The sequence below is a fragment of the Ambystoma mexicanum genome, chromosome 9, assembly GCF_040938575.1.
Source record: "Ambystoma mexicanum isolate Mex_15411 chromosome 9, UKY_AmexF1_1, whole genome shotgun sequence".
NCBI lineage: Eukaryota > Metazoa > Chordata > Amphibia > Caudata > Ambystomatidae > Ambystoma > Ambystoma mexicanum.
Genome location: NC_090931.1, coordinates 1,290,411,937 through 1,290,438,044, shown reverse-complemented (window position 1 = coordinate 1,290,438,044; position 26,108 = coordinate 1,290,411,937). Strand labels below are relative to the sequence as shown.

General features: G+C 48.0%; 1 protein-coding gene across 1 annotated transcript in view; it reads right to left on the bottom strand.

Moving 5' to 3' along the window:
• OSBPL11 (oxysterol binding protein like 11) overlaps positions 1-26,108 on the bottom strand; it is a 719,530-nt gene that overhangs the window by 586,438 nt on the left and 106,984 nt on the right. Inside the window, exon 2 of the mRNA XM_069616637.1 lies at positions 10,986-11,054. Coding sequence (XP_069472738.1) covers positions 10,986-11,054 — 69 coding nt within the window. The remainder of the gene's footprint in view (positions 1-10,985; positions 11,055-26,108) is intronic.

Here is a 26,108-nt window from a genome sequence, read left to right as displayed (position 1 = left end):
GCACCCACAGGCTTCGCCAGCGCCGCGGGACAGATTCGGACCCCACTCCAGACGTGATCACCAGGGTCCACTTCTTTACAACGAAAGAAGCGATATCAGCGATCAGCCGCCAAGATGAAGAGATCACTTTCCAGGGCACCCCTCTTCAAATTTACCAGGACCTTTCGCCACTTACGCTCCAGAAAAGAAGAGCACTTCGGCCTCTAACATTATTCCTCCAGGAACAACAGATCCGGTACAGATGGCTGTTCCCGACAGCTCTGCAATTCACATATAAGGGCACCCTACGCCGAATCAGCCACCTGGAAGTAGCGGAGAAAATCTTGCATCCGACCGCTCCCCGGGACCCCTCCACGCCACTCTTGGAGGGGACTGAGAACCCTGGTCCGCCTCCCTCCCTAAAAGCTAAACGCACGCCTTGGTCGTCGACACGACGAAATAACAAGAATTGATGCCTCATCGAGCTAGCCGGGACACAGATATGCTCGTTTGAATTAGAACCCGCGATCTATTTGCCATCCTCTTTTAAGTACACGACGGCGGCGGGGCATTCCCATGGCTCATACCCACCCCAAGGATACTTTCCATCTTCTGTTCCTTGGGAACCCACAGTATGGGACAATTGGCCCTGTTGGCCTTAGGTATGACCGTACTGACAAAGTCGGTCTACCGCCCTGTTAAAGTTGCGATCCCCCGTTGGGAGTTCGCGTTAAAACCTCAAGTGCAGAATGATTTTGTGAGTGCTTCCATCAGCCATGGCAGTTGAACCTCCACCCCAGGACCCTCCCCCCCTAACGCAGGGAACGGAGAGTGAGCCTTCAGAGGACCTTCAGTCGCTTCGGATCCTCTCCCTGAATGTTAATGGCTTGAATTCTCCCAACAAACGAAAGGCAATTCTGTTAAAACTCCGCGACGAGGAAGCTGCGATCGCCATGCTTCAAGAGACCCATCTGTTGCCCGCTGATGTATCCCGCCTTCGGTCTCGGCTATTTCCGCTTCAATTCTTTGCCTCCGGCACAAGCAAAAAAGGAGGCACGGCGATTCTCTTCAGGAAAGACTTGAACCCACAGATTCTGGAAACAAAGACATGCCCAGAAGGCTGATTTATAGCGATCAAATGTCTCCTGATGGGAGACTTGTACACTCTCGTTTCAGTATACGCCCCCAACTCTGGACAATCACATTTTTATGACGCCTTGGCACATCGCTCGCCAACTTCGTGGAGGGCCAAACGATCGTCGGTGGGGATTTCAACGGGGTTCCTGACCCCACTAAAGACCGATCACACCCCCCGACCCCAGGCGACTTCGCCCAAGCACTTAGCCTCCTTCGTCTCTTTAGGACCCTGGAGATAATAGATTCATGGCGGGTGTTTCACCCTGATGAAAAGGACTTCTCCTTTTACTCGTATGTCCACCGCACCTTCTCAAGGATTGACCTATTCCTGATTTCACCTCACACGTTCCCCTCAGTTAAGAAGGTCACTATCGGCACAAGAGCGATCTCCGACCACGCCCCAGTGCTCCTGGAACTTCGGGTTCAGAACCCTGACCCCACCACCCCGCGCAAATGGATGCTATACGACCCAATCCTCAACGACATGGCCACCAGAGACAAGATCGCAATGGAAATAAAGAACTTCTTTGTGGAAAACCCGGCCTCAGACACCTCATTAGCAAACAACTGGGACGCCATGAAGGCAGTAATCAGGGGCTCCCTGATATCCCAGGGCGCGGCCTACCATCGAGATAGACGACGAATCCGGACGGCCCTGGAGCTTGAATTGAGAGAGGCCGAGGCACTCCACAAGGAGAAAGGCTGGTCCCCCAGAACACAACGGGCCATTCGCACGGCACGGAAAAGACTGGAAGCCCACTACGCGGAACAAACCGCCCAACTAATGGCGAAGGTCAAACAGTCGTATTATGCGAAGGGCAACAAAGCAAATAGGTTCCTGGTGGCCAAACTAGCCAAGCAGAGACGCAGCACCGCGATCATGGGCCTGCGAGATACCAACGGGGCCATACTATACTCAGAACCCGAGAAGCAACGCCTCGTGATTGAGCACTTGGCCCAAATCATGAAGGCAACCCCACGAGACTCAGCACAACAGAAGGAATACCTTTGGCAGGCAGAGGTGCCCCAGCTCTCCGACGCAATGAGAGATGAATTGGAGGAGCCCATCACGGGGGAGGAAATTGAGGATGCCATCAAATCTCTCAAAACACGGGCCCCTGGCCCGGATGGCTTCTCAACCAGGTTCTACAAGCTATTCAGGTCGCAACTGACCCCCCATCTCACCACCCTATTCAACTCCTTCAGGGAAACGGGGGCGGTGACCCCATCGATGCAGGAATCGACCACCATCCTTTTGCCCAAACCTGGAAAGGACCCAAGATGCATAACCTCGTATAGACCCATCGCACTCTTGAACATAGATGCGAACATTTACTCGAAAATTTTGGCGACCCGCTTGAATCGCATCCTGCCGAACATCATTCATCCAGACCAGGCTGGGTTCATCCGGCATCGGACCGCAGGCGATAATATCCGGAGAACCCTGAATCTGGTGGACCTCGCCTCCCGGAACGCCCAAAAACTAATCCTGGTGGCCCTCGATGCAGCTAAGGCGTTTGATAGGGTGGATTGGACGTTTATGGAACACACTTTAGGGGCCTTCGGCTTCGGACCGGCGTTCCGGACGATGGTGCTGGCCAACTATGATCGACCTACAACAAGCCTGAGGATCAACGGCCACTTCTCGGCCCCAATCCCCTTGTCACGCGGGACTCGGCAGGGTTGCCCGCTGTCGCCCTTACTTTTTGCACTCACCATGGAGCCCTTCGCACAAAAAATTAGGCGGAATGACCAAATCGAGGGCATAACAAGCGGCCCTTCACATCATAAACTTGCCCTATATGCGGATGATATCTTACTTACAATCTCTGAGGCCCCCTCATCGCTTGAACATGCGATTCGCGAAATCACCAGCTATGGCGAAGTCTCGGGCTTCACCATAAACTTTGATAAATCTTCCGCCTTGGGCATCGGCCTCACCCCAGCAGAGCGAAAACCGCTGACTAGGATGTGCTCGATAATATGGGAAAGAAGTGCCATCCCCTATTTGGGGGTTTACATTCCGGCGGATCCAAAAGAGACGTACAAGTCCAATTTTCCCCGACTTTTCAAGGAACTGGAGGGCGACTTGAAGCGATGGGGGACCCAGGAGATTTCGCTGCTTGGACGCATCACGGCATGCAAGATGAACCTTCTCCCGAGATTTTTATACACATGCGCCTCACTGCCAGTGGCAATCCCCACGCCGATTCTCCGAGGGATCCAGAGGAAAATGCTGAACTTCATCTGGAGAGGTAAGAAAGCGAGGATCCCTCTCAGAGCTATGCTGGGGAGTCCCAAACTGGGGGGTCTAGGGGTTCCAGACCTTCAGGCCTACAGAGCGGCAGCCCAACTGGCCCGGGTCCAGGCCTGGCAAAATACGACAGACCGCCCGAGATGGGTGGAGCTGGAACAGTCGCGGACCCCCCTGCCTCTGCGATTTCTGCCACACATCCCGCCCCCCCTCAGGTCCCACGGGGGAGAGCTCCTGCTTTCGACCAAACACACCCTTAGCACTTGGGACTGGGCGCTGAAACGAAAGGGAGTGCCAAGAGGACTGAGCCCACACTCCCCGGTCTTTCTCAACCCAATGTTCGCACCGGGCATGCATCCCCGCAATTTCCAAAATTGGGCCAAAGGCGGGCTAGAAACTATAGACCAGCTGTATACAGGGGAGAAACCACTCACTTTCGCCCAATGTAAGGAGAAGTTCCAACTTCGGGAATGTGACAGATTTACCTACATCCAACTACGCCACTGGTGCTCACATCCCCAAACCTTGCAAGCAGCGACCCGTCCTCCCACTGCCCTGGAACTTACCCTAGGAGACCTTCCGACCCGCGGCAGCGTATCCACCCTCTACAGACGCTTCTTAAGCGACTTCCTAACCACAAGAACCCGATGTATGGCCCAATGGGAAGCGGACCTGGGACACCCGATAGAGGATCAAACCTGGGTGGACATATGGACCCGGACACATACTGCATCCACCTGCATCACCAACAGAGAATGCGCATACAAAATCATGCTGCGGTGGTACTATTCGCCCCTCAGACTCCACCATATGAACCCCCAGATAGACCACGCTTGCTGGAGAGGATGCGGCCTCCCTGGCTCTTTCTTCCATATGTGGTGGGATTGCCCGAAGATCCGACCATTCTGGAAAGCTTGTCTAGAGTCTATTTCGCTGATTACCGGAACAATGATTCCCTTGAAACCAGAACCGATCCTGTTAGGAGCTCCAATTCCCGGGATCTACCCGCGCTCCGGACCCAGAGCGAAATTATTGACTCAGTGCCTACTGGCAGGAAAAACGGTGGTGGCCCGAACCTGGAAAGCTCCGGAAGGCCCCCACATTGCCCAATGGTGGACCAAGGTATGGGACATTCTGATAGCGGAGAAGGTAACGGCAGCACGAGCGGGGATGCTACATCGCTTTCGGAACATCTGGGCCCCAGTCCTGGAATTCGACCAGCGCTTCCCCGCCCTGACCTATAAGCCCGCCAGAGCCCTCTGGATAGTGACGAACCGGGAGAGCCCGGAGGAAGACTCATGACCGCTGAGGCGCCAGCCGGACCGCCCACACGGGAGGAGTCCGCTGGCAAAGACTGTGGGACTGATAACCCAGGGAGGAGGATAGAGAAAGAAGACACAGGGGGGGTCTAAAGACTGGGGGTCAACTTGCTGAGATAATCCGTGCATATAATGTCTGTAGTTATCATTCTGCCTTGATTTAAAATAAACAAAGTTAAAAAAAAATCATCAAGAATGTTTGCATATTGTGAGGTCTGTGGTGTACAATGGAAAAATCATTCCGTTGCACACATTCGATACAGGTGAGCCAGTTCTTCTGGTATTAGGCATCTCATGCTTAGTAGTCACATCAATATTCTACATGGATAACCCAAACCATAGTCTTCCCCACCATTCATGTATATCAGACGGCACATTCCTTTTCCATATATGTGCCAGGGTAACTCTGCAGGAGGTGGGAAACCTATTTGGAACCTTTACCAGAGAGCCAATATCCACTATCTGGATCCTCATTAAACTAAAAGTACTGTTAAGGGGTCTAGCGGGAGATCAAGATCAACTCCTGTGATCGTTTTAATACGGGAAAGCCCTTCCTTCTAACATAGATGCATAGAAGGACAGGAAAACTAAAATGTGAAAGAGTGCCCAAGTCCTGCCTGCATCGCCAGCAAGAGGGGGGAGGCAGTGGGGTGCATGCGATCAAGTCTCTCTGGTGTAAGGTACCATCAGCAGAGGAGCTTGTAACTGTTTTCCTTCAATTGTATACAACGGGAGGACTTGGCAGCCCTGGACCAGATACTGAACCAAAATAACTAATTACTAAATTACAGATGTCAGCTTCCCATATGGCCATGTAACATTGAGGGCGAAATCGCTGACCCTTAAGGATCCAATAAAAGGGTGGAGATCTTTCCATCAGGAGGCTACCCCACAAAAAGATCCTCAAATTTTGTGTTTTTCCTTCGACCTCTCCCACCTTGTAAGGTTGGGATGCCTAATCCAGTGTCATAAGTGTATATATGTGTAGTTTGCTGAATCAGGGAGTAAAAAGGTTTACATTCGAGAAAGGTCAACGCCCGACCATCAGTAAAGAGTTGGCCTAACCTTGACAGAACTCTTCCGTCCATTGTTTAAAAGCCTGGGAGTGGGAACGCAGGGTTGATAAGTACATGTGTGTGGAGATGGGAATGTAGTTGTGCCATACTTTCTACCTGCCATATCCCACATTGTGCCTCAGGTTTTAGTGGAAGGTAGGGTTGTATGGGGTGAGGGGCGGACGGAGACGTCTTTCCTTTGGGGCTAACCAGCACCTGTCTCGTATTACCATTTCCAACCCCGCCTTTTCAATCTCAAATGTCAACTTGGTTCAGAACTCTCTTTCACCTCTGCTCTCCACCTCCCTTTCCTCCTCACTGCATTGCCACACTTTAGTCTCGGTCTCACTCTCCATGCACCTCAATCCTTGCTTTTATACCAGTGCAGGATAGGCTATCGAAAACCTGATTGCTTAAGGATTTGCCAGTATGTGCTGTGTTGAAGCATGCATTGAGACTGCAAGCAGGGCACTGAGACAACAGATTTAGCATGTGATTCTGTTGCTATTAGCAGCACTGCGAATAGAAAGATAGGTTTGGTGCCCCATTCAGTCCTTCAAGGGCGGCCAATGTGTGTACCCTGCTCACCATCTCTAAATAGGCTAATCTACACATGTCAGGAGTCATAAGAAGCCCGTCATTCACTCCATCCTGGGGATTTTGTACTTTCGTGCGTTTTCCAGCAGAAATCTGCAATGGTGTTTGGGTGGCGCGGCCCCTTCATTGTAATACTGACTATTGGGTTAGCAGTAAAGGTCAGGGATCTCCTCACCTAGGTGCACGGCTCGCACCGCAAAAGGAGCGTCGCACCCAAGAATTGGGCCTAAGCGCTGCATATTCTACATGATTTTGATTCTGTGTATTGTATGGTTTCCTTACAATGTTTTTCTTACTTCACAAGGACATAGACGGGTACGGACTAGGCATGGGCCTGGTACGTAAGACCTAGAAAACAAAATGATTACTCTAGATGTTCAATCTTGGCCTTGTAGACGCATAGGGCTATTATGACCTGGCAAGTGAGAAGAGGGGGTATGGCTGTAATCTTGGGAGGTTTTGGGACTGTGTTGTGGCTCTTGGAATTTCTTCCAAAACAAGATGCGTTTCGGTCAATCTGTTTCTCCTTGTTAGGCCCTACACATTGTCTATCCGATAGTGGTTACTTAAAGGAATCGGCAGCTGATTGCCAGGCAGCGACACCAGCCTCAGGTACACATGTTGGAACTGTGATCACCACTAAAACTGTTCGTTACCCCAGATGATAAACATTGGGAAAATCCATCACATCTGCCTTGTTTGTTTTCCTATTGTCTTTCTAACCTGCATTTTGTAGCTGGTGGATGACGTAAAGAGAGGAGGAATAGGATGTGGTTTGAGAATGAAACTGCAAAGGTACACGAGTGGGACAATAACCCATATTCGGACAGCAGTATGACAAACTGTAGGATCAGGTTCTCAAAGGGGCTGCAAAAGGAGGCTATGACGCGAATTTGCGATACAACTAGTGATGAAATCATAAATAGCAATGAAACCAACCCATAAAGTAATCATCTTTGTTATCTGGTCACCTATATGCATTTACAAAACATAACACACAAATTGGTTATGTGTTAATGAGTAAAATGAGTAATATGTGGTTATGTCATCATTAGGTCGATGAAAGGGATTACGCTTGCTCTATTATACAACATCAGTATTTTATGTGATGAACGTGCCAGTTTCACAATGTGACTAGGATAACTTCCCAACCTCTTTGGCATGATACCGTCAGTGAGATACTTAGGTTGGGGGTACAGGTATGCTATTTGGAATGCTATAGTAGGCATAGCCTTCTTTTCATTGCATTTTTCTGTCTTTCAAGTAACGCTTCAATTCTCCAATTTCTCAAGTGGAGCAGCCATCAAGCTGGTACAGCAACAGCAGGTTTTGATGCTCAGCAAGAGCGAGAGCTTCAATTAAGTGAGGGATGGGCAAATGCAGCCCTTGAAGCATGGGGTATGCACAGGAGCCAGACTTAGTGACTAGTCAGGTTGTCTTGTTTTAATAAGAGGGCGTTTTACTGGGGAACACCTGACAAAGATGCCAATGAGAGTGACCTCCGTCTTGAGCTTGGCTATCATGAAAGTTCTGGTACTGCTCATTTGGAATACTGCAGACTCTGGAACAGCACAGGTTTGCTGTTTTGCATGTGTGGAGGTGTAAGACTTACTGATCAGTCAGCTTGTGAATATCAGAGAAGACATGACAAACCAAACTTGGCCCCAAGATTTTTGTGAAGATTCCAGTGTCCCAGAAGTTCATTTGGCGATGGATGAAAACGTGGAAGTATAGCAGCTGAGAGTGTTGAGAACAGTTTTGCATCTTCCGCTAAGGGCCAAGTGAACAGTGTATTTGCTACAACCCAGACCTTACCAGGCACATGGGTGGATGGCAATTGGGACTGGGTAGCTCATCGCGATGTTTGAGAACTGAGACCTGCTGGAAGAACTACTCGTTATCAGACCACTGCACCCCATGAACAACCGATTTGTGTATAGGATTAGTCCCAAATTGGTTATGGCCCAAAGAACCACCAAAGCTGCAATTTCTTAGCAAGTTAGCCAGGTCAGATTCTGTTAGTAGGAAACCAGATATGTTGGGTTACAGTTTAATTCTAGGTGAATTAAAGCTGTGTGGATATACCATTGTTTCCTTCAGAAGATGTTAATTTCTTTCCTGAAAAGTAGGACTAGGTTACATAACATGTTTTGGCCACCTGAAAGAACCTAGTAGGTTTAGCCCAGAGTTTGAACGAAACCTGGCCTTTTTAATATCCCACAGATTTGACAATATTTAGGAATTGTTGCAACAAGTGGAGAAAATTAATGAGGTTACAAAACTAGAAACAAGTGCTTGAAGTCCTTTTTTAGTGAAGAGAAACACGTGTTTCAGATTGCCTACCGATATGCTACTTAGTGCACATCCTCGGATATAGTGTATTTTCTTACTGAAAGTGCCCAAGAAAGACCATTGATAACTGATTGGAGTGTGATGCTGTTGCACGTTCTTTCGGCAGAACTATAGATATGATGCTGTAGAAGAAACAGGAAAATTATCAACATAGATGCCTCTAGACCCTGGGACATTTTGAATGATCGGGTTTACTATTCTGGTGTGGTAGCAGATATTTCTTATGATATTATTTAGATGTAGAAACGTATACCCTGAGGAATACAGACATTTAAACTAATGTAGGGGTGAATTAAGGGCCTTTCATCATCGGCCCGTTTCCCATGAAACCTTTTTTCTAATGTAATAGCGTGACGACCCACAGTAAGCATGTTTTTGAAACAAAAAGTTTGAATGTCTATGTCTTCTGTTGCCCGTAATAGTAAAAGGGTGGGGGGGTGAGGAAGAAATGGGGTATAAAGTGAATACATACAATATGTTGAACGAATTAATAAAAGCGAAAATAAGGCCACACTCAGGTATGTCGTGTTAGCAAGTCCATCTACGCGTTTTCCTTTTCAGCAGACTCTTGTGGGTGGGGTTCGATATATTGATGGATTGTGGGTTTGGCTTTGACCTTGTTTTAGCAAGACTCTGCGCAGATGCTGTGGCTCCAATCAGGAATCGACAATGGACTGCTTGTAAGGGACCGGAAGTAGTCATGGTGGGAGGGCTGTCTACGCCCCTCGGTGGGAATCACTAAATCAGAAGTAGTCCTATGATGTGGAAAACTAAAATGGACACAGAGAGGGCTATGAATGAATAAAAAGGGTGCATTGCGTTGGAGGGATGTGTAACGTATCTGCCGGAAGGCCTAGTGATGGGTTCCAAAATGTTCTTAGGATTCAAATCGGTCAAGGTGACTAATTACCTATAAAGGTAAAGTGTTTGGAGGGGTGGTTAGGTTACAGTGTTCTATGTCTGGTAACTGTAGGTTGCAGTCTTCATGATCTTGGAAGGCAATGAATAAAGCAGTTTCAGATTTTTCATCTCTGGAAATTGATGCGGGAGGTGGCTTCTTGGACAGTACTTTGCAGCTGCCTCCAGAAGGGCAAAGGCACTGTACAAACAACCAAAGTAAAATACAACGTTAAGCTAGTTCATCTCTCAAGGTGAATGTTTAAGTCGCATGTTACGTTTGCTTAAATCAAAATGATGACAGAATAAGTTCCTGCACACTTTCACAAGCTCAATACTAGAGCTACAGAATTTTGGTTGAGTTATGTTTACACTCCAAGTGTTTCGTTTAGACAAAGTTCTTCAATTATTTTGATTAGCAAAAAATTTTTGGTCTACGATGATAGCAAGACATAATTCTTTATATTCTTCATATGTAGTTTTATTTTTAAACAAGGGCCCAACGCGTTTCGAGAATAACAAACAAAGTAAAGCTTTTGTTCAATCATATAATTAGTTCATAACCATTTGTATTCTCATCATTCAATAGGTAGTTGTTAATTTACATAAACAACTAATATTTGACCTCTTTGAGTATCACCAATCTTGGTTGATTTGTATCTCCATCGTTATCCCTTATCAATAGAAAATCAAAGATTTCTGTTGTAGCTGTCTGTTAGAGCTAGACCCTATGATGAGAATACAAAAGGTTATGAACTAATTATATGATTGAACAAAAGCTTTACTTTGGATACGTAGCTTTGTGAAAAATTATTTTTTTAATTATTCTGCAGAACTAGTAATTATATGCTTTTGAAATCTTTCTTTAGATGTGATTGAAATATTGAATATGCCCCTGAAGAAGAGATGTTATTCTCGAAACGTGTTGGGCCTTTGTTGAAAAATAAAACTACACATGAAGAATACAAAGAATGATGTCTTGATGTTCTCATTGTAGACCAAAAATTGCTGTTTTGCTAATCAAAATAATTGAAGAACTTTGTCTAAACGAAACACTTGGAGGGTAAACATAATTCAACCAAAATTCTGTAGCTCTGGTATTGAGCTTGTGAAAGTGTGCAGGGTACGGGAGTTCCTCTATTAGGAACTTATTCTGTCTTCGTTTATCTCAAAACCCATATGCCAGGGTTGACTGTTATCTCCCCTGCACCTTAAATTCATTAAAAGCATTTTTTGCTACCAATATAACTAAATCCAATGAATTATCAAAAATAGGAGTGTATGGTGAATACTACTGTAGATTTTAAATCAAAATGATGCCACTGTAAAAACTTATCTGGATGAAAAGGCAATGTTTGCACACATGTAAAATAGCACTCAAAACAATGGACTTACCTGTATTGCCAGCCAGTGACCAGGTTTGTATATTTCATCAAATAGCCACAGACATTTTCCATATGATCACTGTATAAAAAAACAGGAAAACAAAGTCAAAACAGTAAACGAATACCATGACAGAATGGACAAAAGAAGCACCAGAAATGTTCACTCACTCCAAACTGCAAAAAAAGTTGTCCCATTAACAAACGCTCCAAAGCAGCAGCCGCATCCTCAATAGCAATACTTTTCTATAGAGGTGTTTTCCAAGCAACAAACTCTAATTTCATTTTAAACCATTTGCATTAAAATGGTCTTCGTACTAACCAAAAATGTTTAACGGGTTGATTCATTCATCAAACATAATTACGCAGTAAAAAATGTAGAGCACTTGTAATTTCCAGAATATTTTTATAAAAAAATATGTACTCAGCCCTGCAAGCTTTCAGGTGTTTTTGCCCCAATAGCTTGCGTCACAATTTTAGACTCAGTGTGTCAAAATTGACATATGGAAGCAGTTGGAGCCATGGAGTGGTTAATGGCAAGCCCGTCCAGGTATTTTTTTATTTTAAGTCACCAATAGCAACCCGTTTGTGACCCCTTAACTGATCGCAGGTACTCACTCTTAACCCAACGATTGAGAGACTTGCCTCAGTTTGAGGAGTCAACCCTCATCACGTTACCTGCAATTACATTCTATGGCATGTATGGATTTGCTTTACACCTTTTTAGTTTGAGCTAAAAAAGCAGCGTTTCTCCAGTGCAAGCCTTCACTCCATGGTATTCGGAATTACTTTGCAGAGTTCAGGTACATTGCACTGAATAACTCCAAACTGGGAACTTACTGGCCATAGGGATAGAAATCAAAAACAGAGGCCAAGACAGAAGTGTTTTAACAACATAAGTTACATTTCTTATTAGGAGAGTATAATTCCAGGAATGGTAGGTTAAAACAATAATGGGATAAATTGCTAGGCTACTTAGGATACAGAGGAATCTCCTCTATACTTGGGAAAAACTATTAACAACACAGGTGAGGCTTAAAAGGGTTCCCCCACACAGTCCAGGGGCCTCTACTCGGGGTCCCAAATCAAGCTTATGGGTTTCCTGTGCCCTTCTCAGAGTTCTTGGGTTCCTCTAGACCCTTGCCTCCCTGTCTCAGGCTTATGAGCTTCCCGCACCTTGTAAGTATCTCCTCAGCGTTGTCAATTCCTTGATCCTAAGGCTCACAAATTTCAGCTTTCCCACAGCCTATGATAAATATTTGCATTTTTCCTCCACAGCTACCAGGTTGACTTTTACAGTTAACTTGACATTTCTGGTTATCTCCCAGTTTGACATGCCAGGTATGGCTTACTTTCCTAGTAAGCTATTTGAGTCTCCTCCCTAACTCTGGGAACACCTTGTGGGGTGTATAAAGGTGCCAGGTACCTCCCCATGGATGAGGATGATGGGCTCGCAGAAGGTATATAGGTAGCCTCTGTGTGGCAGCAGTGCACCAAACATGACAATACAGGCAATACAGACTCTCAGTCCTCTCGAAGAGAGCCTACATCCAAGCCCGTATCTCTGCGGTCTCCAACAACTCGGCCGCACTTCTCAAAATCTGCAATGAACTGGCCAATCCTGTTGCCATCTCTACCTCTCCTGCTCCCTCCCAGGGCCTTTGCACGACTCTGGCATCTCATTTCACCACTAAAACTCAGGACATCCTGTCCACCCTCTTTTCCTCTACCTCCTCTTCCCCTCTCTCTACCACCGCAGGCCTCTCTTCAGCCGTTTCTCCTCCTCCTTCCCCTGTTCACTCCTGACAATGTTTCTAGACAAGTCTGATCTATGAAAGTCTCAAAGCAGGTGCTCCCCTGCTATTCCAGAACCATCAAGGACCACATCGACAACCTTGCTCCAGCCTTGGCCGATTTCTGCAATCACTCTTGCCACTGGAACCTTCCCCTCCCCCTTTAAGCACTCCCTTGTGCACCCCTTCTTAAGAAGCCATCTGCTGATCCTTTCTCTCCGGCAAACTATCGCCGATCTCCATCACTCCTTTCCTGGGAAAACTCCTGGAAAAGCTTGCCATCTCCCAGCATAATCTACGTACTGAATCTGTTGGTTGGCTCCTCGACCACCAGTCTGGCTTCAGAGCAGCCAGAAGCACCGACACTGCTCTCCTGAACACCTGTGAAGGCTTGCTCTCCAATCTTTAACCTTCCTTCCGTCCTCATTCACCTTGCTATATCCTCTGCTTTCGAAACGGTCAACCACGCCATCCTGCTCAATCTCATCTGTGACAACCTGGGTATCTCTGGTCAGGCCCTGGCCTGGTTGACTTCCTTTCTCACTGATAAACCATCCCAGGTCCAACTTCGGCCTTCCTCTCTTCATTCTCCCCTACTTTTGTGTTCCACAGGGGTCTAAACTCTCTCCCTGGCTCTTTAACCACTACCTGGCACCTCTTGCCCACCGCATCTCTATCTTGTGCTCTAACTTTCAGAGTTATGCAGATGACACCCAGCTCTCCTTCGGGCTCCCCTTAGCCCCTTCTTCTCTCATACCCGACTGCCTGTCTGCAATTCAGGAATGGTGTGCCTTCAATGATCTTTGCCTTAATGCCAGTAAAACGGAGATCCTCCTCATCGGGACACCTGCTCCCTCCTTTCCTCTCCCTCTGGCCGCCACCCTGTGCCCTCTACCTGCTCTTTTCTGCGAGGCTAAGAACCTTGGTGTCATCTTTAACTCCACCCTCTCCTTCTCTCCTCACATCTCTGACGTCTCTAAGAAGTCACACTATCAGCTGCACCTCCTCAGAGGTATTCTTCCTTTTCTCACTTTCTCCCAGAAGCTCACTGTCTCCAGAACCCTGGTCCTCCCTAGGCTGGACTACTGCAACAGCCTCTTTTCTAAATCTGCCTGCCTCTACTCTTCGCCCTTTACAACTTATCCAGAACAGGATTGGGAGACTTGTCCTTGGCCTCAATCCCAGGGATCTGTATCGCTCCAGCTCTGAAATCTCCACTGGCTCCCGGTGGCTGCAAGGATCAAGTTCAAGACTCTCTCCATCGACCACAAGGCTTTCTGGGGCCGGGGACCATGCTACATCCAACTTTCTCTTCCTAAGCATCTTCCTTCGAGCCCTCTGCTCATCCATCAACTCTCTCCGGGTCAGACGCTTCTCCAGGCAAAGAGTGGGGGGTAGATCTCTTTCCTCTGCTCTGGCCTCCCTCTGGAACAACCTCCCCTGCCTCTCTCAAACTTAAGCAGGACCACCTAAGGTTCCGGAAGCAACTCAAGACCTTCCTTTTCGCTTCTGCTTTCACTCTCCCTTGCTGATGTCCACGACTGCTTCACACACTGGTCACCTGGCCACCCACTGAACTTACTTGTCCAGGCTCCTGCATGGCCAGTTGCCCCTGCACTGCCTGCGGGGCTCCCAACCACTTAAGGGACTGTATCTGGAACCCTACAGTTGCCCGACTCTCTGCACCTATGAGCCACTACCCAGCAGCACTGAGTTACTTGTGCTCTCCCTTCCCACCCCCTGGCACTTCTCCCTCCACCCCACACTTGCGCAAACTGAATGACACATGGCCTAGTACGATTGTTTTGTCCCCCTGTTCTCCCTTCCTTGTCTTGTCACACCTAGAACACTTGTGTACAGGCGTGTTATAAATTACTTTTATCATGAAGGTGGTTTGCGTTAATATGTACCATTTTACAGAAATCGCTGGCAAACGTTTTGTCACCCATCGCCATGGCCATAGATTTCTCTTAGGTCGAGTAGGTAAAACGAGAACCATCTCTGGTGCCGGAAGCACCTACAAACCTTCCTCTTTGCTTCTGCTTTCTCCCCCCCCCTCCCTTCCCCTGCTGAAGTCTTGGCTGATACCGAGACTGCACTGGTTACCTGGCCACCCATCTGATCTCGGGCCCTAGCCCTGCCAGTTGCAAGCCTGCACTGCCTTCCTGGCAACCCCTGCACCTGGGCCTGTTTCCTGTATCGCTACAGTCCCCCCACCAGCACTTATGCCTGCACTCACTCTGCACTGCCACCAGCTGGCCGCTCTTTTTTTATCTTGTTATTATTCCCATGCACTGCACTCTTCCCCCCCCCCCACACACACACACACACACACACACACTTTTCCACCTGCCTTGCGCGATCTGAGTGACACCTGCCTAGTAGGATCATTGTCCGTCTTCCCTCTGTTCCCCCTCCCTTGCCTCGTCGCGCCTTGAAACACTTGTGTATAGGCGCATTACAAATGCCATATCATATCATAACACCAACAGCACCCAGACGTGTACCAGATGCTGATACGGTTAAATGCCGCACTGTGCAGCAGACTCTGGCGTTAACAGCTCTATGTCCTTCATGAGGCCCACACAAAGGCTCGAGTTGGAGTGCCGTCAAAGTCCGGCCCACAATGGGGGGCTTACCATTTTAAAAAACGTACTTCCCAATAAATATCCTGGCAAGGTAAATCTAAATCTTTCCCGGTTTAGACATTTAGCAAGAAATCCTTTTGCTAAAAAGAAATCCAATCGGTAAACTGGAGAGGTGCACAGAAATCTGACTGAACCTGCGCAGAAAGGTCACCGTAGAGTTGTATTATTTGCTGACAAAGAAGTCAGCATAAAAAAGGGCAGGAAGACCGAGGGGAAAGAACTCAGAACCAAGCTAGCACCATACATTTGGCTCAGGCGTTCTTTGGCTTTGCTCATTCTACAGACAAGTCTTGGTTCCTTCTGTACCACTTTTGATACTTAAGTATTTGATTTCATATTTAAAAACGTACAAAAATCCAACTCCAAGACAGCTGTTGGAGTGGATACACCGTGAGCGAGCAGGCTCCGCTCCCTCCAGGCCAAACCCTACCTGCCTACATTTGGCATAGGAAAACCCAGAGGATGGCATCGGATCCCCAGAGATCCTGTCCACATTTTTGCAAGCTGGAGACTGGTAATCTAGTTTTTTTTTTGTTTTTATAAATTAGCCAGAATCTGCAAGGCTGATTGAAATGGCTGTGAAGTTAAGACTAAGCAACTGAGGAAGGCGTAAACAGGTGATAATGTTTTTGTAAGTAAAATAGCTGCAGTCTTCTGTCGAGTTGCTTGCCCTTTATTATTCTGCAGACGCGTTCTTCCATGTGCCGCACTCGACTTCATTAACACCCTTTGGAGAGCCCAAACATTCCATTAGGGAGCCGGCCCCACCCTGAGAGCTGGGGGTGTTTTCATTAGTTTTTACTTGCCCAAGAGGTGTGACCGCTGCGCTGCCCCTTGAGGCGCATGAGTAGAAGGTGTTCTATTGTTATTTATAATGTTCGGCGCAGTGGGGGAGTGACTAATAACAATGCGCCCCAATAGCAAGTCTGGAAATGGACCAGAAACCTGATCGGCAGCTTTCCTTTTCGTCAGCACAGAGGTGCCTTGAGGTGGGCCGTCTCTAGTCTCCCGAAAACCCAGAGACTCCACGCTCTTCCCCGGAGACCAGGAGAAGAGCGTAAAAACCCCGAGTCTCCGGGTTAAACCCAGAGACTAGGCAGGTATGGGCCAAACTACTTAGCTTCTAACAATGAAAATGGTCCGATCTGGCATATACTGGTGTGTGAAGCTATGCAGCAATCAGCAGGGCACTACAGTACGCAATTGGTCCTCGGTCGCAAAGCACAGCGCATCGGCGACAGCAGCACAGGGGCACCATGCATTGCTGGCGTCGTCACCCACAAGCCAGGCAATCCGCAATGAGGGGGCTTAATAGCGCACTGACTCCCTGCGCATCAATGGGAGAATGCGGCACAGGGGCGTTGAGATGAGCACCAGCAACTGGAGTTGGTCTCCTTACCCCCTCTGAATGCTCAGACAGTGCGCCTTTCTGCTCCACAGGGGGTAAGGAGAGAGACCCATGGAAGGGCGGGCGTGGCTGGAGCCCACTCCAAAGAAACACAAACGGGATGCAGATCCACCCTCCACCCGCATTAGGAAGCAAAGTAGCAGCACAGGCAGCGCCCCAAAAAGTGCTAACCCAACCACACAGGGCCCACCAAACAACCGGGATCCTTGTCTGGGCCACGTAGGAGACCCCCTAAGCACCTACAAAATGGACAAAAGATCGTTACACTAGGTGACAAACATTTGGAAAGCATGAGCACCACACCGCCAACGCTACAACGTGCTACAACGAACAGGGGATGCTGGAGTGGGGAAGACACTACAACATCCAGCCCAGGGTACACAAAGGAACAGCAGCCACCAAGAGGCGCTCAAAGGGGAGGCAGACCCTGGTGGACCAAACAGAACAGACATTTGACAACCTCCCAATGCCCAGGAACAAGCATAAAGAGTTGCCTGCCAGTGTTAAACCCTGGAGTAGGCAGCAGGAAGGGAGCCTACAAAGGTGCTGGGGACAGGATGGACGAGTGACAGCCAGACCATCCTAAGCAAGGCACTGATCGCACAAGCGGATCCGGTGGGCCCCCAGACATGGCGATGAACAGTAGAAATTGCTGCAATGTTTTCAGGATTTCCAGACTAAGTTGATGGCCTCCATGCAAGGGCAATTTGCGGACATGAAATAAACCCTCCAAGAGATGAAGGGAAAGCTATAGTCTGGGTGCACACAGGGATGCCAATTAAAATGCCATACAGGAGCTGAAGGATGACGCCAGGACAAATGATGAAACATTGGAAAACCTTTCACGAATACCTCAGAACCTAGAAACACTTTGTGAAGATCTAGAGAAACACTTCCGTAAGTAGAACATCCATATTAAGAACTTGTCTCAGAACATCGAAGATAAAGACCTGAAAGAGACAATGCAAGAGGTCTTCAGAAAGGAGTGAAGGGAACTGGTGCTGCAGTGACTCCACGGCACACAGCGAAGTCTACCGACCAATAGGTAAGTAAGGGTGTGGGGGCAGCGGGGTGTAGAAAGGACATGTAGTGGTGGGTGCTTATTTCGGAGACGAACATTTAGAATGCAATATTTTCGTCTTCGTAATGTTTGTATTTTAAATAATCACGTTCATTCCAGGAAACTACGGGATATGACCCAAGGACAGGACATGAAGACCTTTGATCAATGCAAAAAAGACTTTGGGTTACCAGAAACAGATATTTCGATACCAACAATTGCAGCATTGGCTGGTTAACCCCATGGTGATGTCAGCAGCCACTAGACCCCTCACACCACTAGCAAAAAATATTACCACAACCCAAGGGACAAGAAACTGGTATGCCAGTAAAAATTTCAATCAAGATGAACATTTTGAAAGAGTGTTAACTCCTGACCAAGAGGTTTCGGAAGAGGGGGTATTCTGGGAAATTGATCAGGATGTCACAAGACAAAATTAAAACTACTGACATGTTCACCATGATAGCTTGTACACCAAAGGCCCAACGTGGGAGAGACAATCTAATTGATAGTTACACAATACTCAAGAGATTTGCATGCACCATATCAAATCATGCTGAAACATTGGCACTTATTACACATGGACAAGGATCTGCTGCCCTTTACTGAAAGCAAACGAAAGTTTGCATTCACAAGGGCACTGACTTTTAGGAACAAACTCTGTCTGTCATTTCTGGACACAAGTAGAAAAGAGACTGGGTCCGACTGGTTGAAAGCAACAAGGGGCTTTCTTAAATGCGGTACCTGCAGTAAGTGTAAATATGCCCACAAGGACTGCAACATCTTTTACTATAAAGCAGGCTTAGAGGTAACTATTAAGGATTTCATCACCTGCAGAACAACGCATGTAGTATACGCTATTATATGCATTTGCAATTAGCTATATATAGGGAGTACCATCAGGCAGCTTTGAACACGCAATCAGGAACACTTGGCTAACCTTGGGAGCCAGGGTCCCAAGCTACCGTACACTGGCAAGAATGCCACCAAATGCCTAATCAGAAAGACTTAAAATTCACTAGTTCAATGAAGGTTAAATGTGCCAAACATGGAGGTGACCCAACGCTCAAATTGCGACAGTTGGAATCCAAATGCATTTGCCATCTAAGATGTACCACAGAGGGTCTAAACAAGGAGCACAAATTGAATGGGTTTTTGTGATCCCCACTAGTTAAGCTTTTGACAATGGCCACACTCGATGGTATACATAACATTGAATGTAATCACCATTTGGTACTAATGCTATACACATCTAGTAACAATACCTTACTATGCTTCCATTTAAGTGTTGGTCCACACGTTTATATGGACTATTCTTTATAGCAAATCTTCGGTTTACAAAATGTTTATGACTTGAAAATAACCAATATGTACTATACATGTAAGATGTGGAATGTACACATCTCATATATATTTTACTGAAATGTATAATGTATTTTCAGAGTAGTTGAAGGTGTGTATCTATGTTTCAACATGTTATGCATGGCAAGATTTGTAAACCGACTATTATCATAAAAAAAACTATTGACAAGGTCTTTCACTCATGCTTTTTACGCATTTGAGTGGGATGGACCGTGCACCAACACTGCCTGCCTGAATGCAAATGTATGAATAGATTATAAGTTGTAGTTCCACAGACTGATGAAAGGGGTATCTTCAGGGAAGTATGAGTTCAGACATGCTCTGCGCACGTTTCATGGCGGTGACGTAATCACGCTAACGTCACCTGCTTTATAATAACAAAGAAAATGGTGGCCGCAAGCAAAATGCATGCGGGCCACCATGGTGATTCCAGACAGGACACCACATTTCATCAATAACTACTAGGGAGGGGACAGACTCCCATTTCTTGCCAGACAACAAAACCTCTAATTGTATATATGAGTCACCTAGCACTTTGCAATAGCCGGTCTTTATTGTTACAGGAAGTCAATCAACATTGGTCCTGATTTAGATTATTTCTAACATAACTGAGGCCTTAAGGCATGGGTCCACAACATACGGGCCGCAGGCCAGTTGCGGCCCGCCATGCCGTTTTGTCCGGGCCGCCAGCAACAAAGACTTTCCTAATGGAGGGCGGCCCGCAAGCATCAGCCGCCCTCCATTAGTAAAAGTCTGTTGTCTTCCGTGCCGGACAAAACACTGGCCCTCATTCGCTCAGGGCACACGAACCACGTAGCTCCTACGATCCACGTAGTGCGTGTGTGCTTCACCAATGGAGGGCCAGCACTATGGCTGGCGTGGCCAGTAAGGCTTTATGCCGAAAGGCATTTCAGCCTTCCCCCGCCCACGCCAGTCGTAGTACCGGACCTCGCCAGCATTCCAGCTAGCCTGCCTTCCAGCACGTGTGAGTGTGCGAGTGTGTGTGATCTTTGTGCTGCTTGTGTGTTGAGATGCAGGTGTGGGGTGTGTGTCTGGTCTGCCTAAATGTTTGTTTTTGTGTGCAAGTGCAGCGTGTGTAGGATGTGCGGGTGGGGTATGCTTGTGAGTTTGTGTGCTTAGGGGGCCGGGGGTGTTCGGGTCTGTAAGTGTGCATAGTGTATTGGTGTATGCTTATGGGTTTGTGTGCCGAGTTGGGGGTGGGAGTTCGGGTCTGTATGGGTGCACAGTGTATTGGTGTATGCTTATGGGTTTGTGTGCTGAGTTGGGGGTGTTCGGGTCTGTATGGGTGCATGGTGTATGCTTGTGAGTTTGTGTGGCGAGTTGGGGATCGGGGTTCGGGTCATTAGAACAAGTTACTTCTTACCTTGTAACGTTCTTTCGATGGGATGTTCCTCCGACGTATTCCTTATCTTTGATAATTCGTCTCCAGCTTGCTGGCCTCGGAAATGTTTTCAGTAGAGGATGCCGCGCGTCGACCTCCGCCGAGTCGATGTCCCTCGACGGCCACCGTATCAGCGCCGACGTCACCATGCCCATAAATAGCCACGCACGGCGTCCGTTGCTCAGTTCTGTTTTGTAGTATAAGAAAAGTCATGCCTGAATTGGTTATTGACCTTGAAGGAGCGTAAGCTGCAACCGCAAGGGAAGTATTACTGCGGAGATGGATGGGAGGGGCGATAAGGAATACGTCGGAGGAACATCCCATCGAAAGAACGTTACAAGGTAAGAAGTAACTTGTTCTTCGAAGGGATTGTGTCCTCCGACGTATTCCTCATCTTTGATAGACTCCCATTGCAGTGGCATGTAATTGGAGGTGGGAGTAAGAATGTCATGCACCCCTTAGTGATGAACCGAATGTAATACGGCTTTGCCAAATCTGGTCTCTTGACTTGTGGAGTAATCCAGGTTGTAAAATTGTGAATGTATGTGCGGACGACCATGTGGCAGCCGCATATATGTCTCTAACCGGTACCCCTCTTTGGAGGGCCGAAGAGGCTGCGATACCCCTGGTTGAATGAGCCCTAAGATTTTGGGGTGGCTCTTTCCCTGCCAGTTTGTAACATTCCAGAATGGCCAAGATAATCCACCTGGAAATGGTTTGTTTTGTTATGGGTAATCCCAACTTGTGACCTGAGTATCCTATAAACAGTTGGTCTGCTTGTCTGATCCTAGCCATTCTGCTGATGTAAAAGCTTAGAGCTCGCCTTGGGTCCAGCCTATGTAGTCTTTCTTCCTCTTTCCCCGGATGGGGAGGAGGGTAGAACGAAGGTAAGGTCATTTTCTGAGTAATATGAAATTCAGAAACCACCTTTGGGAGGAAATTAGGCTTCACCTGTAGGACAACTTTGTCCTTGTGGAAAATTGTATGTTGGGGTTTACAGGAGAGAGCTTGTAGCTCGCTCACCCTCCTAGCAGATGTTAGTGCTACCAATAAGACAGTTTTAAGTGTGAGAAATCTCAGCGAACAAGAGTGAAGTGGTTCGAAAGGAGCGCCCATTAGGAAGTTTAAGACTAAATTTAAATCCCATAAGGGAACCTGGAATGGTTTTGGAGGATAAACATTAGTCAATCCCTTGAGAAATTGTAACACTAGAGGTAGTTTGAAATAGGATGGTTCCTCCGCAGTGCGCTTGAAGATTGAAAGCGCTGCGAGATAGCCTTTTACAGTGCCAACTTGAAGGCCTGAGTTTGCCAAGTAAAGTAGAAACGATAACACCGTTGGTGTACCACATGAAAAAGGGTCGATATTTTCTTCTCTACACCAGCTGCAAAATTTGTTCCAACGGCAGCGGTATAAAAACTTTGTTGCTGGCCTTCTGGCCGAAAGCAACACCTCCATGATGTCATCAGGGAGGTCCCAATCTTTGTACCTCACCCTTTCAGAAGCCAAGCGTGAAGGTTGAGGGTTCTGATGTCTGGATGGAGAACCTGACCTCCCTTCTGCGAGAGAAGATTCTCTTTGAGTGGAATACGGATTGGAGGGAAGATGGACAAATCTAGAAGGTCCGGGTACCACGTTCTCCTGGCCCAGTCTGGGGCAATTAGGATCATGGTTTTCCGGAATCTTCTCAACCTCCTGATCATTTGAGGAATAATAGGGACTGGTGGAAAGACGTAGAGGAGTGGAAACTCCCAGTCCACTATGAACGCGTCTCCTAGAGCTCCTCTCGGGGGAAATTCCCTTGAACAGAACAGATCGCACTTCCTGTTGGTGCGTGTGGCGAACAGATCCACCTGAGGGGTTCCCCAAAGGGGAAAGATCTCTTGAAGGGCTTCCTGAGCTAGCTCCCATTCGTGGGAGACTGTGCTCTGCCTGCTCAGAGCGTCCGCTGTCAAGTTCTTCTCTCCGGCTAGGTGGACTGCCGATAGAGAGATTCCTTCCTGAATTGCCCAAAACCAGAGCTGCATTGCCTCTCTGCACAGTGGCAGTGATCCTACGCCTCCTCTTTTGTTGAGGTAGTGCATGGCCACCGTGTTGTCCGTCATTATCAGGAAATGTTTTCCCTGTACGGATGGCAGGAAAGCTTTCAGCGCTAGTCTGATCGCTCTAAGCTCAGGTTGATGTGTAGTCTGGACTCCGATGGAGACCAATGACCGCTGATGGTCAAGTCTTTGGCATGGGCTCCCCACCCCGTGAGTGAGGCGTCTGTGACTACGGTCATCTCCGGCCATGGTTGCCAAAACAGTTCTCCTTTCAAGATGTTCTCTGGATAGGCCCACCATTGAAGGTTGCGGGCTACCTTGCCCGGAATCCGGAGGAGATCTGTTATTGTCTCTGAGAATTGCGACCACTGAGTTTAGTGCCCAGTGAAGAGATCTCATTCTCAGGCGAGCCTCTGGCACAAGGAAGATGCAGGATGCCATGAGGCCTAGCAACCTCAAAAAGTCAAAGGCTGGGAGACGTTGGGCATTTTGAAACTTGTTGACCATCTGCAGAATATCTTGAGCCCTCACCTCTGGTGGCGAGGCATTTCCTAGGGAAGTGTCCAGGACCGCTCCAATGAACTGGAGTCTTTGTGATGGTATCATCTGTGACTTCTTTAAATTGAGGGAGAAGCCCAGTTTGTGAAGGAAGTGGCAGACATAATCTAGCTGGACCTGGGCTTGTTCCGAAGATACAGCCCTGATCAGCCAATCGTCCAGGTAGGGGTAGACGTGGATCCCTTCCCTCCTTAGACTCGCAGCCACTACCGACATTAGCTTGGTGAAGACCCTCGGGGCGGAGGTCAGCCCAAATTGCAGAACTCGAAATTGATAATGAGAGTCGCCAATTGCGAAACTCTGGTATTTCCTGTGTTTGAGATGGATTGGGACATGGAAATAAGCATCCTGAAGGTCCAGAGATACCAGCCAGTCCTGGAGCTGGAGGGCCTGAAGGATCTGAGAGTGAGTTACCATCTTGAACTTGTCCTTCCTGAGGAACTTGTTCAATTCTCATAAGTCCAGGATGGGTCTCAATCCTCCGTCCTTCTTTGGTATGAGAAAGTAGGGGGGGTTGGGGGGGGGGGGAGGGGGGAGTACCAGCCCTTGTTCCTGTCCGCTACAGGTACCGGTTCTATGGCACCTTTCTCTAGCAGGTCTATAATTTCCTGCAAGAGGAGCGGATCTGGAACTTTTAGAGAGCTGTGCCCCGGTGGATGACTCTGAGGGATGTGTAGAAAGGGTAGGCAGTAACCCTGGGCAACTGTCTCCAATGCCCAAGCATCTGACGTTATAGCTTGCCATTCCGTCAGATGGTGAGTTAACCTGCCCCCTACAGGTGTTTTGTGTGGAGAGACCTCAGAGTGATTTGGGGGCGGCTGATGTAGATGCCGAGGGTAAAGAGGCACCTGCTGCGGCTTTAGTACTTTTGACCCGTCCACCTCGGGTAGGTCTCATTTGGCCTCTTTGAGCCGGCTGTCCTCTGCCTTTCCCGAATGCGGAATAATAGCGAAAGGACTTTCCTCTTCCAGAGGTTCCTGAGGGGCGAAAAGGAGTTTGGCGGATTGCAGCTCCTAACGATTTTGCCGCTGCTTTAGATGTCTGCAACTTTTCCAGACTGTCATCAGCCTTCTTTCCGAATAACAAAGAGCCGTCAAAGGGCAAATTCAAAAGTCTGGCCAGTACATCTGGAGCAAAGCCAGACTATCGCAACCATGCATGCCTGCGGATTGTTGTACTTGCCGCCATGGCCCTGCTGATACGGTCAGCGGAATCGATGCCAGTTTGAAGTGATTCGCACATGGCATCTTTGCCATCTTTAATAATGTTAAGGAAGGCTTCCTTTTCCTCTCCTTCGGGTATGCAATCAGCCGCTGATGAAGCACACTCCCACAGTGTGTGACTGAACCTGGCGAGCGTACAGGTGGCGTTGATGGACTTCAACGCCATACTACAAGCAGAGAAGACTTTCTTCGCCATAGAATCGTACCTCTTGTCATCTCGATCCTGTTGGACAGTAGGGTAAGCGGTCCTACTGCTAGATGAAGTTGCCGCTTGTACCACCAGGCTCTCTGGAGTCGGGTGTTTTGATAAGTATTCAGCGTCAGCAGCCGCTACCATATACTTGGCTGACAATCTTTTACTGACCGCAGGGATATCTTCAGGAGTTTCCCAATTAGATGTAATTTTCCTTTGTAAGGCTGCATGGAAGGGGACCACAGGATCTTCCTGTGGACCTTTGTCTAATATGTCTGTCAGGTCATCCTGTTGAAAAACAGGCAAAGGCGCAGACCAACCCATAAATTCAATAATTCTTGCCATAAGGGTTCTATACGGTGTTTCGGCATGTTCCCCTGGGTCTGGCTTAACAAAAACAACTTCTGGGGAAGTGTCCAGCCCACTTGCCTCATGTAGTGACTCCTGTAGGTCCTTCAACCTTCTTTCCTCAGAGGTGAAATCCTCTGAAACAGGCAGTGTGGTCCTCTGCAACCCAAAGGTTTCCTGGTCAGAATCTTCCCACGCCTCATAAATTGAAGATAGTCCAGGGTACTCTGACCTCTGAAATGGTGTAAAACCCATCTCCAAGGCAGAAGGAGCCAAATTCATCATTATTGGGCGAGAAAACGTCAATGTCGTTGACGCCGATGTGACAGGCTTCGAAGGCGCCGAGAACGGCGTTGAGAAAACTGCAAGAGGTCTCAAGGATGTCAACGACGGTCTCGGCGTCGTGCCGGAGGCCCTTGGAAACACCGTTGGCTGTGGAGTAGCCTTGGTCTTCTCCTTCATCGGCGTCGATGTCGGCGTCGATGTCGGCGTCGGCGATAGCGATGGCGTTGAGTCGATCGACCGATGCGTCAAAGAACCCTTCGACAACGGCATCGATGGCACCGATCCATGCGTTTTAGGAATCTTCGACGACGGCGAAGATGGTGCCTTCTTACCCGATGGCTCGTGGTGCTCTCGGGTAGAATGTTTCGCCGGTTGCAGCGACACGCGGCATTTTGATTTTTTGGGTTTTTCACCCGGGGTATCACCCTCAGCTGTCTTCGAGGGGGTCGAGGCCGCTTTCTCGAAGACGCTTAACATTTTCTTTCTGAATTCCTCCCACTCAGCCGGAGAGCTGTGTTTTATGGAACAGGAGACCCTTTCTGGGGAAACAGAAGACAAGGAAGGGGATCTTCAACGTCTCTTCTTTGAGTGTCTTGATCTCGACGAACGGTGGGAGCTACTTCGAGATCTAGAATGGGAATGTTTGACGGCGAGGAGCCGAAGGCCTCGACTCAGCCGAAGAAACTTTCGAGGAGGTTTTGACTGACTTACCTCCCTCGAGCTTCCCCTTGCGCTCCTTCAAGGCTTTCGCCGTCATGGACATGCAGTCCTCACACTCCGAACAATGGTGCTCGGCTCCCAAGCACCACAAGCA